At 35.7% G+C, this 18079-nt stretch overlaps 1 protein-coding gene across 1 annotated transcript; it reads right to left on the bottom strand.

Annotated features, from left to right (window-relative positions):
- Positions 1-43: 43 nt before the first annotated feature.
- On the bottom strand, positions 44-1445 carry LOC133791201 (uncharacterized). Its single transcript, XM_062229124.1, has 4 exons — positions 1046-1445; positions 835-930; positions 487-630; positions 44-356 (listed from the first exon to the last, which is right to left on the bottom strand). The coding sequence occupies exons 1-4, from the start codon at positions 1289-1291 to the stop codon at positions 315-317; spliced, it is 528 nt and encodes a 175-aa protein (XP_062085108.1). The 5' UTR covers positions 1292-1445; the 3' UTR covers positions 44-314.
- Positions 1446-18079: the final 16634 nt, after the last annotated feature.

The raw sequence follows: 18079 nt of genomic DNA, 5'->3' as shown, positions 1-18079 counted from the left end.
ACTAGTAAATTGATTAATTTAAAACATTCCAACTATATATATATTTATGATACAAATAGTAATTCTATTCTCAATTTTAACTAAATAATAACACACAATTTGCTGGATACATAAGCAAGACATCTAGCATACTTAACTTTCTTCAAATAAGGTAAATCACCTCATAAATCCGACTAAGCTTATTCCGATACAGCAAATTGACTCTTTCACATAAAGAGAAACATAGAATATATAGAGCTCTTTATTTAGGTAAATATTATTACTAGTAGACAATGCTCAAATACTAAAATCCATGACCCACTTTCCACGCCATTTTAACTGTCACTCCTACTGGGCTTGCCCGAATCAATTGGTATCTGAGAAAGATGAAAAAAAAAACGAGAACATTATTAGTTAAAACTTGGGTTAGAACAATTCAGAAAATCAGTCCTCAAAACAAACCAAACTAGTTGAATTTAAGTGAAAGAAGCAAAGCTTGAGCTATACTGTATCTGCAGCATCTGGAACTGGAATCCAATCATTAGTTGCTGGGTTGCACGTGGACGAAGCATGACAGCAAGTGACTGTATCAGCTTCCAGCTTGTAGTTTTTGTCACTAGTGTTCTCTATCTTGATGAACCCTGTTCCTGTCTGAAATTAAAAAAAAATTATTATATATGCCTTGAAAAAAGTTTAATCTTCAGTTCTGGAGGAACATTCCAACGCTCTAAAACATAGATTGTTTCTCGAAAAGAGCCACGATATTGAGACCTTCCATTCCTCAATCAAATTTTAATTTTCATCCATAATTAGATGACAAAAATAAAAAATTATAGGAAAAAAAAGTAGTTGTACCGTATGATGTTGCTTGTCAACACAGCTGAGATCCTTGTAATACTCCGTCTCTACAAACTCCTCCTCCACTTTTTTCCCTTCATAAACCAGTTTCTCCTTTGAAATGAAAAACAATATATTTACGCACGAATTTTAATAAGTCAACATTAATGAATTAATAAACAACAATAAGTATAATACATATAAACAATAATTAATAAATCGAAATCACCTGTTGATCATTTTCGAGACGTTGAAACTCGACGTACTCAGGAATGAAGTCATTATTGGTGGTATTACGAGAGAGAGCATCCACGTAATTTGAAGAGTACTCACTCCGCTGAGGCTTAGTGTGTCGTTTGGGAATGATTCCATCAAAGTAATATCTCGTTTTAGCCTCAATTTCTCCCTCTTCCTCGATTGACAGGTGAACATCACTCCTATTGGGAGGCCTCCTTGTTAGGCTTTCCATTGCCATATAATAAGTAGTGTTTGTTTCAAAAGCTATTTTCTCTTGATGATTTTTATTGGGATTATTTACAATCCCATGAGATATGTAGCTAAGCTGTATGGACTCTATCTATCTATGCAAATTTGCTTTACCTTGGAGGATTTATTGTGTATTGTTTGTTTGGTACTTTGGGTTTTGGGAGACTTGGTCATAGTATAGAAGATATTTTTGAAGAAAATATCTGATCAACCTTATCCGTTTAGTGTTCGTACGTACATTAAAGCATTGGAATTGTAGGGTATAGGAGCAATGCCATTAAATTAGCCAGCTGGCTTTTCTTTTTCCACTGACCTTTTGGTCCCTTTGTCTCCACCATGATGACCATATCATTGATTACTAGCTGAGACATTTAAACATCAATTACAGTTGCACCGGCTTTTTTTAGTTTATAACAAAACAAATTAATATTATTTTTTAGGTTCGATTTTGGTCTAAAGTAATTTAAATTATTATACGAGAAAATCTTGGTATACGATGAAGAAACCAAACATATTCTGACTACTTTACATTTCAAAGAAAGACCAGATACATAATTGAACCTTTGGCTCAAAAACTCCAACCCTATCAAATATGATCTCTACACATATATATTCAAAATCGAATTGATGAGATTTTGATAAATTCAATTGACTGAAAAACAGAGATAAAGCTAATGGAATTCAGATAACTAATGAAATTTAATCTCAATCACGATATATACAACAATTGAGTTAATCGTTTGAATGATGATGATTCTAGTTATTAAATATTAATGCACCTGTTCTAAATAAAAAGTGATAGATAAAATAACTAAAGGGTGTTTTCAAAAAGTAGAAGGAATATCTAACAAGTACACATTTTGAAACTAATTAAAATTAAGTTTTTTTTTTGAGAAACTTCTAATGTAAAAGGTCTTTTCTATTTATGATACAAAATCACTACTTAAATTTAGGATGTGTCTATTCCTCTACATATGGGCACATCTTGTTTTTGCTTTTGCTTTTGAATAAGATGTTTTGCTCACTTTATTCCAATTGGCATACTTAGAATCTTGAAAGGAATTCGATACGTGTGTTGTTGATATTGAATCAATTCATCATGTATTAATATTCACATTAAACATATTAAATTCATAATATACGAACGAAACTGAAGTGTATAAATTCATTTTTCCTAATTTTATTGTCAATGTTTACACAGTCTAAATGAAAGAGAATATTTCTCTCATTCCATACTTGAAAATTATCGCTTCTGAGATTGATTTTTTACTCAAATATATATAAAAAAGTTGCGGGTATGTGATGCTACATGAATAAGATTACACACATATTAATCTAGAATTTTTGAGTTTCAAAAGAAATTTACCTTTTTACCAATGTAAAAACATGCTCATGATTCTTTATACTTTTGTGATAAATTTGATGAAACTATGGAGTGCCAAATTGGTAATGCATTGCTAAAATATAAATCACTTTACAAAAAACTTGCTCCAATGGTGTGCCAAAAGTTGTGCCAAATTTGACACATGCTAAAAATTGAGTCAAATTTGGCACACAATATAGCATGGTGTATATTTTGCATCACCATAAATGTTACACTTTTTTATTTACTTTTATGTCATTTATATTATTTTAGTATTATTTTTATCTATTTGCATTAAATATTATACTTTTTACCTTATTATTTTATTATTATCTTATACTATTAACAATACAATATAAAGAAAAATAATTACTTTTTGTATATTTTCAATAAATATCAAATTAACATTAATGAAATATTAAATTTTACAGTAGATTTTATAATTGTGTATTGAATCATAATGCTAAAAATTGTGCTAAATATATAATATATTGACTTTTTGTGCCAAATATAGCATACTATTTACATCTCCCATTGTAGATGGTCTTAAATTCTTAAGGAACTTTATGAGAAAACTATCATATTAATTTTTCCTTGTAGATAAATTTTAGTATATTATTCTACCTATTATATTATTTTATAATATAATGTTTTAGATTAAATAAATGTAACAAAGAGTGTCACATGTTGTAACATACAAATGCGAGTTACAACATTTGGATAGTGTTTGTAACATATTTGAGAGTTACAATTTCAGTAACAAATTTGTAACTCCCAAATATTGCCAATTATTGTGTAGATTTGTTGTTACACAATACCGAATATAATTTCTCAAAGCCTTAAGTGAAATGCCTGTTGGAGACTTGGTTTTAATACCAATAATATGTTTGGGGGTTACAAAATCAATTGGAAGTTGTTTGAAACTATTTGGAAAATTGCACAAAAAATTTGTGCTGAAAATGAGCTATGGTCGCAGCCACTATTTGTAACGCCCTACTACCTAGGGACCGTTACATTGTGCATTTTAAACAGTGCTAAACTCGCTAAACGAGTCATTTGGCCATAATCGTGTAACTAAATGTGATTAATGGTTTAGGGTTAAAAATTTTGGTTAAAGATATAACGTTTCACTAAAACGTTTACTATATACATTGGGATCCCAAAATATATTTTAAAGGTTAATTACAATAAAATATTTACAACTAGCCGACCTAAGCGGCAAAATAGGGTTTAACCCTAGTTCCTCCTTAAACCCTCGATCGTGGTGGTCGAGCAGTCGCATATGTACAAATCGTCACCTAAGCTCTCCAACTCAAGGATGGTCTAACTTTCTTTTGCCTTTACCTACACCACATAGCACCCGTGAGTTGAGGCTTAGCAAGAAAACTCAATACACTCATGAACAGGTAATAACATGTCACTAAATCATAATAGCATGCCTAGCAGTAATAGCCCTATTCATGCATGCAGACAAGTCCAAATAAATGATTATGGTCCCTGCCCCTTGTATAGATGACTATCAAGTCAATCTATGAATAGATGGCTAATGTGTCCATCTTTGAATAGGTGACTAATGAGTCACACACTTGGGCTCTGCACCCTAATCAGATAAGTGACTAATGAGTCACGCACTTGGGCTCCGCACCCTAATCAGATAAGTGACAAATGAGTCACGCACTTGGGCTCCGCACCCTAATCAGATAAGTGACAAATGAGTTACGTACTTGGACTTCGCACCCTAATCAGATAATTGACAAATGAGTCACACACTTGGGCTCTGCACCCTAATCATGTGACGTTACAGTCACCTGCCTTTTGGCCCTGACTCTAAGTAACTAGCCTTTAGACTAGAGAAGCGCATTTAGTTTTCATCGAACTTGGGGTCGGTCAAGCATTTAATGCTTATGTTGATTAGATCTAATCGTTTTGGCTCTGAGTTCAATACACTTATGCCACTCTTGACTCATAGGTCAATTCCATACGACTCGTGCCATTTCTGACTAATGAGTCAGTACTACTCACAAGTAAACAATACACCCAGGCATATATCATATGTCAAATATCAAAATATAAGGCATTCAGCATGCTTACTCAACATTCGCTAGCATAATTATGATCATGCACATATACAGAGACTAAGCTCTAATCAATCTCATATTCAACATTCATGTCATGCCTTAATCACATGTATCTTATGCATCATATGCATCATATGCATCACATACTGGATGCAGTTTTTTTACCTTCGGTCCAAGCACGGGTTACCAATGAACGTGTTGGAATAAGCTTATACAGGATCTTTATTTATTTTCATGTATATCTAATATTAAACAAATTAATACGAGATAGCCTAAAACATGTTTCTAAAATTGAATTCAAGAGAAACAAATAATAGAATACTTACAGTATACGCAGCGGAATTAAAGAGTCCTTCCTTCAGTTTCTCTAACTCTTGTATCCTCTCTGTCGCAGAGTATTATCAAGAAACTGAACCGATTTTCTATTTTCTTCACAATCTTCCAATGTATCCTTAGAACCACCTAGACTAGTGTGGGCAATTCTCAACACATGAGATAGATATAAAGAGAAGAAGAGAAAATAACAAAGAGGTTTAGAAAAGGACTTGTGTTTAGAGAGAATCTAAAATTATCAGAAAATCTGACTTGTAACTTATCAAAATTCTGTTTTGACTTCTCTCTAAGCACTCCTTTTATAGACTCAATTAGGCCATTTAATTTAATTAAAAAATCAATAAAATAATAGCCATTTTGAAGCCCTAGGTCGAAATTATCATGGGCTATAGGCCCGTGAAATTTCCCATTTGATTATAAGCCCATTGGACTTAAAATCAAGGCCTGTATTATTTTCTATTGATTTAATTAATTAAATAATTATTTAAACCCTTTATTAAATTAATTATTTATAATTTGAACCTTGATTTAAATTTATTTATTAATTTAGATACCAATTTATCTTAATTAATAAATCTGCCATAATTTCTCTTTTCTTCTCAAAATTACATAACTCAGTGAAACTATCCAAAATTGACCTGGTCAACTTTGATAATTCTAATTGATAATTAAATCAATTAATTGAGACTATCTAGATGATTTTATCCAAGGTACAATGGGGACCATGGGCTTATGAAATCAAGCTCCAATAAGTTATCATAAATCTAACAAATAAATTTACTAACTTATTAATTCCTCGTGACTCCACTATAAACTCGGAATTCCACTCTTGAATTCATAGAACACTCTATAACAAATATAGATACGCTATTAATTATCCATTGTTACAACCATAATTGTCACTCAATCCTCTATAGACGGTCTACAATGAGATAGGACTAAAATACCGTTTTACCCCTCATTGTATTTTATCCTTAAAACACTTAGTTCCTTGTAAATGATATTTCAGTAAACTAATTTAATTACTGAAATGAGATCTCTATCATTTAACACCTTGAACCAAACTAAAAGGAAACCATCGTTTCACTTCTTCATCAGAAGCTATAGATGTTCATATCTATGATTAACACTCCCACTCAATTATACTACCGAGTTCCCAAGATGTAAGTATGGGCTAGTCCGTAGGGTAAGCTGGTAACGAACAAGTCAAAGAACTCAAATAATACAATCAGTTAAAATACTAACCACTCAGAATTGAGATTGAATTGACCTATGGTCAACTATATGATATGACTAGAATAGATAATAACGGTATGCTTACTTATCTTATCAACTGTCAATATCGGTCCTGTCCGATGTAACAAATACATCCGATCTTATCTACTTTGCTAATGTTCTGGAAAGAGCATAACACTGTAATGTGTAAGTAGATCATATCGTAGATTGACAAGTTAGTGTAAATCCGGTGCAATGACTAATCTTAGGACTAACTTATTTTGAACAGATAATCATATTTATATTCCACTGTGATTACATCACTATAAATAAGATTAGCTATATGCTCGGGATTTAATAGAAGTTTATATTAAACAAATAATCATGAAAATAAAACATGTGAGCAAAGTGATTGACCAAGTCAAAAAATGATTTCTATTCTTTTATTAATAATAAAATGAGATTACAAAGAATTTAGGTTTTAATTAGGGCATAAAACCCCAACAGAACGACCCTCGAGCACAATCCTATCCCGAGCCCTAACGGTAACCTAGTCACAACCATAAAATAATAACCTTATAATATTCAATCCTTAAAAACAAACTTTGGGATCATTTCCGTGCTCTTGGGACTTCCAATCCACCCAACGGGGTGGTGGAACCATCCCCCGAGCCCCCAAAGTCCTCCCAAGCCCTAAAAATGGGCTTTGCTGAAATAGGTATAGCGTTGGGGCGCTCATGGGTAGCGCTGGGGCGCTTCCCCAAGTTAGAGAGCACTCGAGCCCTCCCCTGCCTAGCGCTGGGGCGCCAGTTCGACAGACCAGAATTTTCTGGTTTTCTCCCCTGCGTTTTCCCCTGAATTCCAAACTTCAAAACCAATCTAAACACCATCCAAACTTATAATTTAACCCCAAAACCTCATTAATACATCAACCTCATCAAAACCCAAGTTCCCACTTGATCAAAAACCCACTAAAAACTAAAATTTAAAACCTTGAATCTCAAAGCTCTAGAACATAGAAACTAAAACAGAACTCAATCAAAAATAGAGTTTGAAGCCTACCTCAATGGTGATTAAGCCCTCCTATCTGCAACTAATCAAGCCCCAAATCAAGCCTTCATTCCAAGCTTAAGGTTTCCATTAATTTCCTAAAGAATTCAAACCAAAAATAGGGAGAGGAAGAGAGAAATCGAAAGAAAGAGAAATAGAGAGATGATGATGCTCTGTTTTGGTGCTGCTGTGAGGTTTCTTTCAGCTGAGGGTTTTAGTGACTCAATCACTAAATTGGTCCAAAAGACCAATTTGCCCCTAGGGCCATAACACTCTCCCTAAACCCTCCAAGGGTAGTTTCGTCATTTGCCACTTACCTCGTTATTCATAATTAACGTCCCACAATTCCCGTTACTCCCAATATCCTCAACTAATTACCAAATAATTCCCCCCCATTACCCAAACTCGGTAATGTACTAAATTACCAAATTACCCCTAGGCTCGCCCCGAGCCCGGTATTTGACCCCATTATGACTAAACTACTACTTTGCTCGCTAGGATCGTCTGATGCAGAATATCTCAAATATAACCAAATAATAATGAAGCACCACACACATACTACTTATATGCCAAATATACCCAAAACAGGCCAAATTATGAAAATTGCCCAATGAAACAGAAATGGGTCCACATGCATATTTAATACACCTAAACATGCATATAAAGTCATATTGATATAACTCACATAATCACATAATGATACACATAGTCATATAATTCCAAAATTCGCCATCTTGGCCCCCTTATCAAGGCGCTAAGCCTTATTAGGAAATTTGGGACGTTACAACTATCCCCTCCTTATAGAAATTTCGTTCTCGAAATTTTAACTAAGTAGCCCGGAATATCAATCCTGCATAACTGATTCTAGCTCCTAGGTCGCTCTCTCGACCTTACTGTTTCTGTATAATACCTTAATCTAAGGTACAACTTTGTTCCTCATAACCTTGTTCTTTCTATCTCATATCTGAGCTGGCTACCCTTTACAAGATAACTTAGCCTCTAATTCCAAATTCTCATAACTCAACACATGAGTCTCATCTAACACATGTTTCCTCAACATGGAAATATGAAATATACTGTATACTGCTAACAGTGCCAAAGCTAAGGCCAACCCAAAGGCAACCTGACTGATCCTTCCCAGGATTCCCAACAGTCTTACTAATCTAGAGCTCAACTTGCCCTTATCTCCTCACCCCTTTCCATGGTGATACTCTAAGGAAGATACAGTCTTCCACTTGGAATTCCACATTCCTTCATTTCAAATTAACATTACTTTTCCATTTACTCTAGGAAGCGAGCATCCGAGCACTAGCCTTTTCAATAGCCTCAATGGTCTCTAAATTGCCTCAAGATCCAAACATAACCTCTTACTCATCTCATTCCAATGAATGGGCGATATACATTCCCTACCATACAAAATCTCATAAGGTGCCCTTCCAATAACTAGATAACTCCCTTTGATTCACCATCAATCTGAGGACAATAAACTGTACTAAACTCCAACTGTATACTCATTGCCTTCTGCAATCTTTCCCAAAACTTGGAAGTAATAACACTGTCATCATCTGATAAGATAAACCTTGAATTCCATGAAGGCGTACTACTTCTTTTACATAGAGATTTGTAAAATGATCAACTGTATTACTCGTCCTTACTGATAGAAGTGAGCTGACGTTGTATACTGGTCCACCCAAACCAAATCATGCTGACCCACTATCCTGGGCAACCCCACCGCGAAACCTATCACGATGTTTCCTTACTTCCACTATGGAATACACAAAGGCTGTAGTGACCTTACTGATTCCTGATACTCTGTCTTGACCTGCTGACAGGTTAAGAACTTTGCCACGTATTCAGTTACGACCCTCTCCATCCCAGGCCACCAATATAAAGCTTTCAGATCCTGGTACATATTCCTTAAGGTCTGGACGAAGAGAATAAGAGGGTAGTATGAGATTCATCAAGAATCTCCCGTTTAATTTCAGTGTCTATCGGATCCCATGTCCGATCCTTATATCTCAATAAACTCATACCTGACATTGCATAATCCTTAGCTAATCCAGCTAAGACATTCCCTTCAACTCTTTCCATCTGTGGTTCACTTAACTGTTTTTTTCCTTTGATCCTCTCTGAAAGAGTAACTCAACCATAATGTTGGCCTCCTGGCCCACCAGTGACTCTGTTCTAATCTGATCACACCTTTCAAATAACATGATGCTTGGGCAATCACCTTTTCCTGTCAACAAGATACCATAATAACCTATAAACTGGTTCTGATCTGTAAGAAAACTCAGAACTCTTCCACAAAGCACATGTAATGTCTAGCCCGTCCAAGGAAACTCTTGACTTCTAAGGCGTTCCTTGACCTTGGCAAATCTCCAACTGAGAGTATGCCACAATATTGTCGATCAAGACGATCACAAATCCAATTCAGGTAATCTTTGAATACACTATCCATCTAATCCATCAAAACAACTCGACATTAATCAAATCCACAAACATAACTCAGCACTCCTAGTGCCCTTATTTGATATAAAACCAGTTCTTTGCATATCCTTCTCTCTGATCTCCACCTGGTAATAACCAAATCAAAGATCCACCTAAAAGAATACCATCTTACTCAATAACTGAACCTTTGGTTCCTACAGCTCTACTGAAATTGTTCAATACATTGCCCTAGACCTGACTCCATCATCGACACCAACCTAATCACCATTTTATCTCTTTATATAAAGGTAATCCTAGAAAATCCCCTGGAAACACATCCATAAACTCACAGATTAATCCAGCTGTCCTGATCCCACTGGCACAACCTAAGTGCTATCCACCACACTAGCTAGGGGTCCTATGCATCCTCCTGCAATAGGTCTTTAGCTCTAAATACAGATGTCATAAGTATATAAGATCCATGCACAGTGCCAACACATACAAGGGTTTCTCACCCTCAAGCCCAAGGGTTACTATCATTTCCTTGCAATCTAACATTTCCCCATACTTTGGTTAACGAATCTTTATCCAAGATCATATCAAAGTCAGTCATAACCAATCCTATCAAACCAACTGATGAGTCATTTCCACAATAATCTAACTCATCTCTTAAAATCACCAATAAAATATCACATTCTCATCACAACATAAGCATGTGATCTGCATATCAAATCTATGCCTTTCTAGATGCAATAAGCAAAGTACAACATGGTATCAAAACCAGTCAGCGTAATACAAAAATCAAAACTAGAAAGCTGACTTGCCACCCCTGAGGAACCAGCCTCAGTCTCAGTCTCAGTCTTCGACTCTGACTGCATCGGAGCGAACACTCGAGCTGTCCACCCCTTTTGTCTCATCCTTCCTTCGCCTTGGGAAATTCCTCTTATGGTGCCCAACCATTCCACAAAAGAATCATGCCCTAGTTCGACACTCTCCCAGATGACACCTTTTACACCGATTGCATTTGGGTAGACTTTCCAATCCTTGTCCTTGCTCGATCCAATAAACGGAGGTATCATTATCCGAGCTCCGCGCTCTCCAGCACTCTCCTTTATAATCTAATTTCTTGTGCTCTTAACAATAAGAGCCTTCCTTACCACCTGAGTGTAGATAGAGATTTCATGCATTGGGGCGACCCTAACATCCTGAGCTATTCCGGGATTCAATCCCTGGATAAATCACTCCTTCCGAGCTACATCCATGGGTACCTTATCAAAAGCAAACTTGGCCAACCCATTGAATCTTATAACATACTATGTTACTGTTGTATTTCCCTGAACCAAATTCAGAAAATCATTCATTTTAGCAGTCTTGACTGCATCACAGTAATATATTTCATTAAACAACTGCCTAAATTCTTTCCAGTCCATCACAGTTGTATCTTGTGTCTGAGATACTACTTCCCACCATGTCCGGGCATCATCCCGCAATACATATGTAGCACAGATCACCCTATCGTGACCCACCACCCCCATACTGTCGAGGATGGAACTGATCATGCCCATCCATTACTCAGCTCTAAATGGATCTGGCCTCCCTCAACGACTGGAGGGTAATATTCCTAGAATCTTCAACAAAGAAATTCCAACCAGTTCTCAACCCTAGGCTGAGCTAATACTGGTGCCGCTCCTGGCCTAGCAAAGGAAGAGGTGTTCCTTATCAGATTCTGCTGCTGTTTCAAACACCTAATCTCTTCCTTTGGCCTCTGTAATCTTAATTGCACATTTGTAAACACCTGCTGGAAATTCTAAGGGGCAGGTGAAGAACTCAAACCCTAGCAGTAATTCCCAGCCTCGGTATAACTACCACCAGGTCTCATTATCTACCTTGGATACATACCTGCCGATTGAATCTGTAATAAATAACTTGACCCATTAAACATGATGAGCATATCAAAAACTTTCCCCACAGGAACAATCATACCACACTACATTCACAACCACTGCAGTGCTAAAAACATGCCCATGGAATTCATACATCAATTCATAACCCCTGCTTTTCCAACATTCATACCATGCCTCTAACTCCAGCATGAAAATAACACATTTATATATTCACTGATTAGGTAATCATATAATCATATCAATAGTCAAGAGCAAGGCTCTATCAGAATCTCATGCTCCCTAATACAATATGTATGTAAAGCATTTACATTCTATTTAAGTAGTTAAGCACATAACCACATATATAGTTACCATACCCTGAGTGAAGCTTGTCTTTAGTGACGAGTGTACATGCCCAGCTTGTCTACAGGAACCCTTAACCTTGGATCGCTCTGATACAAAGTTGTAACGCCCTACTACCCAGGGACCGTTACGTTGTGCATTTTAAACAATGCTAAACTCGCTAAACGAGTCATTTGGCCATAATCGTGTAACTAAATGTGATTAACGGTTTAGGGTTAAAATTTTTGGTTAAAGATAAAACCTGTCACTAAAACGTTTACTATATACATTGGGATCCCAAAATATATTTTAAAGGTTAATTACAATAAAATATTTACAACCAGCCGACCTAAGCGGCAAAATAGAGTTTAACCCTAGTTCCTTTTTAAACCCTCGGACGTGGTGGTCGAGAGTTGCATATGTACACATCGTCACCTAAGCTCTCCAACTCAAGGATGGTCCAACTTTCTTTTGCCTTTACCTGCACCACATAGCACCCGTGAGCCGAGGCTCAACAAGAAAACTCAATATGCTCATGAACATGTAATAACATGTCACTAAATCATAATAGCATGCCTAGCAGTAATAGCCCTATTCATGCATGAAGACAAGTCCAAATAAATGATTATGGGCCCTGCCCCCTGTATAGATGACTATCAAGTCAATATGTGAATAGATAATTTATCCATCTTTGAATAGGTGACTAATGAGTCACACACTTGGGCTCTGCACCCTAATCAGATAAGTGACTAATGAGTCACGCACTTGGGCTCCACACCCTAATCAGATAAGTGACAAATGAGTCACACACTTGGACTCCGCACCCTAATCAGATAAGTGACAAATGAGTCACACACTTGGGCTCCGTACCCTAATCAGATAAGTGACAAATGAGTCACGCACTTGGGCTCTGCACCCTAATCAGATAACTGAAAAATGAGTCACGCACTTAGGCTCCGCACCCTAATCATGTGACGTTACAGTCACCTGAGCCTTTTGGCCCTGGCTCTAAGTAACTAGCCTTTAGACTAGACAAGCACATTTAGTTTTCATCGAACTTGGGGTCGGTCAAGCTTTTAATGCTTATATTGATTAGATCTAATCCTTTCGGCTCTGTGTTCAATACACTTATGCCGCTCTTGAATCATAGGTCAGTTCCATACGGCTCGTACCATTTCTAACTAATGAGTCAGTACCAATCACAAGTAAATAATGCACCCAGACATATATCATATGTCAAATATCCAAATATAAGGCATTCAGCATGCTTACTCAACATTCGCTAGCATAATTATGATCATGCACATTTACAGAGACTTAAGCTCTGATCAATCTCATATTCAACATTCATGCCATGCCTTAATCACATGTATCTTATGCATCATATGCATCACATACTGGGTGCATTTTTTTTACCTTCGGTCCAAGCACGGGTTACCAATGAACGACCCTCGAGCACGATCCTATCCCGAGCCCTAACGGTAACCTAGTCACAACCATAAAATAATAACCTTATAATATTCAATCCTTAAAAACAAACTTTGGGACCATTTCCGTGGTCTTGGGACTTCCAATCCACCCAACGGGGTGGTGGAACCATCCCCCGAGCCCCCAAAGTCCTCCCAAGCCCTAAAAATGGGCTTTGCTGAAATAGGTATAGCGTTGGGGCGTTCATGGGTAGCGCTGGGGCGCTTCCCCAAGTCAGAGAGCACTCGAGCCCTCCCCTGCCTAGCGCTGGGGCGCCAGTTCGACAGACCAAAATTTTCTGGTTTTCTCCCCTGCGTTTTCCCCTGAATTCCAAACTTCAAAACCAATCTAAACACCATCCAAACTTATAATTTAACCCCAAAACCTCATTAATACATCAACCTCATCAAAACCCAAGTTCCCACTTGATCAAAAACCCACTAAAAACTAAAATCCAAAACCTTGAATCTCAAAGCTCTAGAACATAGAAACTAAAATAAAACTCAGTCAAAAATAGAGTTTGAAGCCTACCTCAATGGTGATTAAGCCCTCCTATCTGCAACTAATCAAGCCCCAAATCAAGCCTTCATTCCAAGCTTAAGGTTTCCATTAATTTCCTTAAGAATTCAAACTAAAAATAGAGAGAGGAAGAGAGAAACCGAAAGAAAGAGAAAGAGAGAGATGACGATGCTCTGTTTTTGTGCTGGTGTGAGGTTTCCTTCAGCTGAGGGTTTTAGTGAATCAATCACTAAATTGGTCCAAAAGACCAATTTTCCCCTAGGGCCATATCACTCTCCCAAAACCCTCCAAGAGTAGTTTCGTCATTTTCCACTTACCCCGTTATTCATAATTAACGTCTCACAATTCCCGTTACTCCTAATATCTTCAACTAATTACTAAATAACTTCCCCCATTACCCAAACCCGTTATGAATAAACTACTACTTTGCTTGCTAGGATCGTCTCATGCCGAATATCTCAAATATAACCAAATAATAATGAAGCACCACACACATACCACTTATATGCCAAATTATGAAAATTTCCCAATTAAACAGAAATGGGTCCACATGCATATTTAATACACCTAAACATGCATATCAAGTAATATTATGATATAACTCACATAATCACATAATGATATACATAAATATCACATAATCATATAATTCCAAAATTCGCCATCATGGTCCCTTAATCAAGGCCCTAAGCCTTATTAGGAAATTTGGGACGTTACACTATTGTTCTTGGCTGCGGTCCGTGGAACTGAGGCTCACGGCCGTGGCCAGTAATGGCTCTAGTCGCGGCTAGTGAGGCTGACAGCCTAAGCCAATTTTCTTTTTCAATTTTCCTAATAATGAGGATAATTGTCCTATGCATTTATTTTAATTACAACAAATGAGAAACTCATCATTTATTTGCATTTTCTGTTTTCTATTTTCGAGGGGTTGAGCAGTGGGCTTTAACTATTCATCCTAAGTTGGTGGGATCCTCTAAGCCTTTAATTCAGCTACTTGAGTTTTTTGACAAGCTTCCCAAGTGTAGAGTCCCAAAATGTTTACTTATTTAGCTAGCTAGTAGTAGTTGTAGTATTATAGATTTCGTGGATTTTGGTTCAAACCGGGACTTAGTTGGAAACTCCTAGCAATAGTTATGGATTTTATAAGCTTAACCTATAGTTTAAGAATATTAATTTTAACATAAGGTTTGATTAATATTGCTGGTTATAAATATGATAATTATTATAACTTAAGGTTTAGATAGAACCAATAAGAATATGACACTTGTCATGAGCTGGTTATTCCTAAGGTTTAGATAGAGCCAATAGGATTATGACACTTGTCATATGCTTGATTATTAAGGAATTATTATTTTAATGATAAAATAAGGGAATATAAGACTTAGTCTTCACCAGAATCTGTTAGGGTCATAGTTGGACTCAGTCAAAGTAATTAACCAACCTTAATTAAGCTGAAAAAGTGCAATTACGTGTTTAAAATAATCACGTATGCCGATATATCGCTGCATTAGAGCCGATATATCGCCTAACGTTGAATACGGAAAAACACGTTGATGTTGCACGATCGTACGAACGGAGACTTGAAACTAGGGTCCAGCTGATATATCGCCACATAGGGGCGATATATCGCCCATATTTATCATTTTTATTTTTAAAAACTATCTTTGACTCCTTAGACTTACCTCTGTTAGTTTTGAGCGAGTCTTCAACCTCTGATTGATGAAAAATCAATTATCTTCAATTAAATTCATTATTTTTATTCAAAGCCAAAAAGATTTTTATTCCTAGAACTCTATAAATAGGACCTAGTACCCAGCCCTTTCACTTACTCTTCAGTTGTGATCATACTCCAAGGTGCTAGTGAGAACATAAGAGTGATACACTTGGGTTGGGAAAGAAAAAGCTTTATCATTCTTAAGCTTTATCAAACACTTGGGAAGTAAGGACTAGAGTATTTCGCTAGTGGAGTTAGGCCAATCTCTAAGGTCAGCAAAGGCACCCTTATTCTTAAGTTCAATTCTGTTAATTCCTTAGTTTCTTTAGTTTTATTCAGGTTCTAACTTTTGTTATGACTTGTGGTTAGGTTTTCAAGTTCTTTGAACTTAAGGTGTTTTTCAGTAAGTTTTCTCTTGGTGGTTTAGCTCTATTCTTTTCCTCTCTTTCCTTTAGAAATACTCACTGTTCTATTGCTGGTTTTAGGAGTGTTCCACGTCCCGCATTTGTTCTCATATCCCAGTTTTGGTAAGGAAATAGGCTAGACCTTGTATTTTTGTATATATGTTATGTTTTTATATTATGTTATGTATAATGTGTTATGATAAGTTATGTTTTAATATGTTATGATTTACCCTACCTCAAATATTAGACAGGGGACGTAGATGGGTTATCATACATTGCATGTGATCTAACCTACCTCAAATATTAGACAGGGGACGTAGATGGTTTCTCACATGTTATAATGGCCACTATTAGTATAGTCTTATATGGAATATGTTATAGTATATGTTATATTATGTTTATAGTATATGTGATGATATGTTTATAGCATATGTTATGATATGATTTTATGTGTATGTTTATGTTGTTAGTAGTTTTCCTTGCTGGGCATTAGGCTCACTCCTTTTCTTTTAGTGTGATGCAGGAAAGTAGATGTAGAGGCGGAAGGATTCATGGAAGCTTGGTGTGTGTATGGAGGTGAATGGAGTGGGTGGGCTGAGTGTCGATTCGAGGACAACGTTTTTTTTAGTCTCTTTAAAATTATGTTTTTATGTATTTTTCCGCATTTAGCTTTGTAAACAATTTTATTTCAAGTTATGTTTTATTTTAAAACAATGAGCTCATTTATGTATTACAAATATTGTTTCTTTAAGGTTTTCAATAAAGTTATGAATTTTCTTATGTATGTTCTTTTCAAAGTTGTAGTTATGTCTAGTAGGTTTAATGACCTAAGTTTATAGATAGTTGGGTCGTTACACCAAGTATGAGCTCATCACAACTTTCGCGTTCATGTGCTTTCTTACTTGCTTGGAACTAGGAGAATACGCAATCACAAGCATTACCTTTCACCTGATCGATTCACATAGAAATCGTTCAAGCACTTTACATGGCCTTTGGTGTATGATCTTATTGTGTTTTCACTCGACCTGGTCCTTTCTTTGACTAAACACTTGCTTGCACAAAATTTGTCATTTTTCTTATATTTCATGTGTGTGACAAACATGCACAACATTTTAATTGGACTCAAAATCTTAATAATTCAATAGTGCTAAACACTTGAAGGAAAAAAAAAACTCCAATTCAAATATCAATGGCTGGAGCTAAATACTAATGATCTTAATCTTAATTGAACAATCCTATTTAGTTTTTATTTAGCTTATTTAGCATACATGAGGATTGTATTTTACTTTAACATTGATATTAGGAGCTAATTTTGGCTCTTATGTTTGATTGTGTTTTAAATACATGCTCCATATCTTTGTCTATGTTTTGCCCAAAACCCTTAAGGTTACACTTGGATAGTGAGATTGGATTGAAAAATATTAGCGAAAAAACATAGAAGAATAAATGAGTTGATCATTTTCCAACAAAAAATTAGAAGAAAACAAGTTGGATACAAATAGGTAATCCTTTTTTCTTACCATGGAACATAGAGATAGGAATTAGATAAGATAAAAATATCCCAAGTTTTTTAATAGGATTAAGTTATTCCAAAATAGTGAGATTATTTAGATTGTTGGATTAATTTTTACAATATTCTCCTAAATAATTTTCTAACAAAATTAGATGATAAAAGTTCTCCAATCCAATTTCACATTCCAAAATAACCTATTGAGAATTATATATGGTGTCTTATTGCATATATATTATTGTTAGAATAATTTGATATAATGTTTCTAATTTTTTTTCTGTCCAATAGTATAGAAGATGATGGGTTAGGAGGCTAAGACGTTATTTGATCTACACGTGTTCTACATCTAGAAAAGATATTGGTAAGTTTCTATTTTATTCAGATTCATGCGCATGAGAAAGATCCCATTCTAGTTATGGTTCATAGAGTGATTCATTTTTATGCTTTAATAATTGCTATTATTGCATTGAAA

The sequence above is a fragment of the Humulus lupulus genome, chromosome 7 (assembly GCF_963169125.1).
Source record: "Humulus lupulus chromosome 7, drHumLupu1.1, whole genome shotgun sequence".
NCBI classification, from domain to species: Eukaryota; Viridiplantae; Streptophyta; class Magnoliopsida; order Rosales; family Cannabaceae; genus Humulus; species Humulus lupulus.
This window is presented reverse-complemented; position numbering and strand designations above follow the sequence as displayed.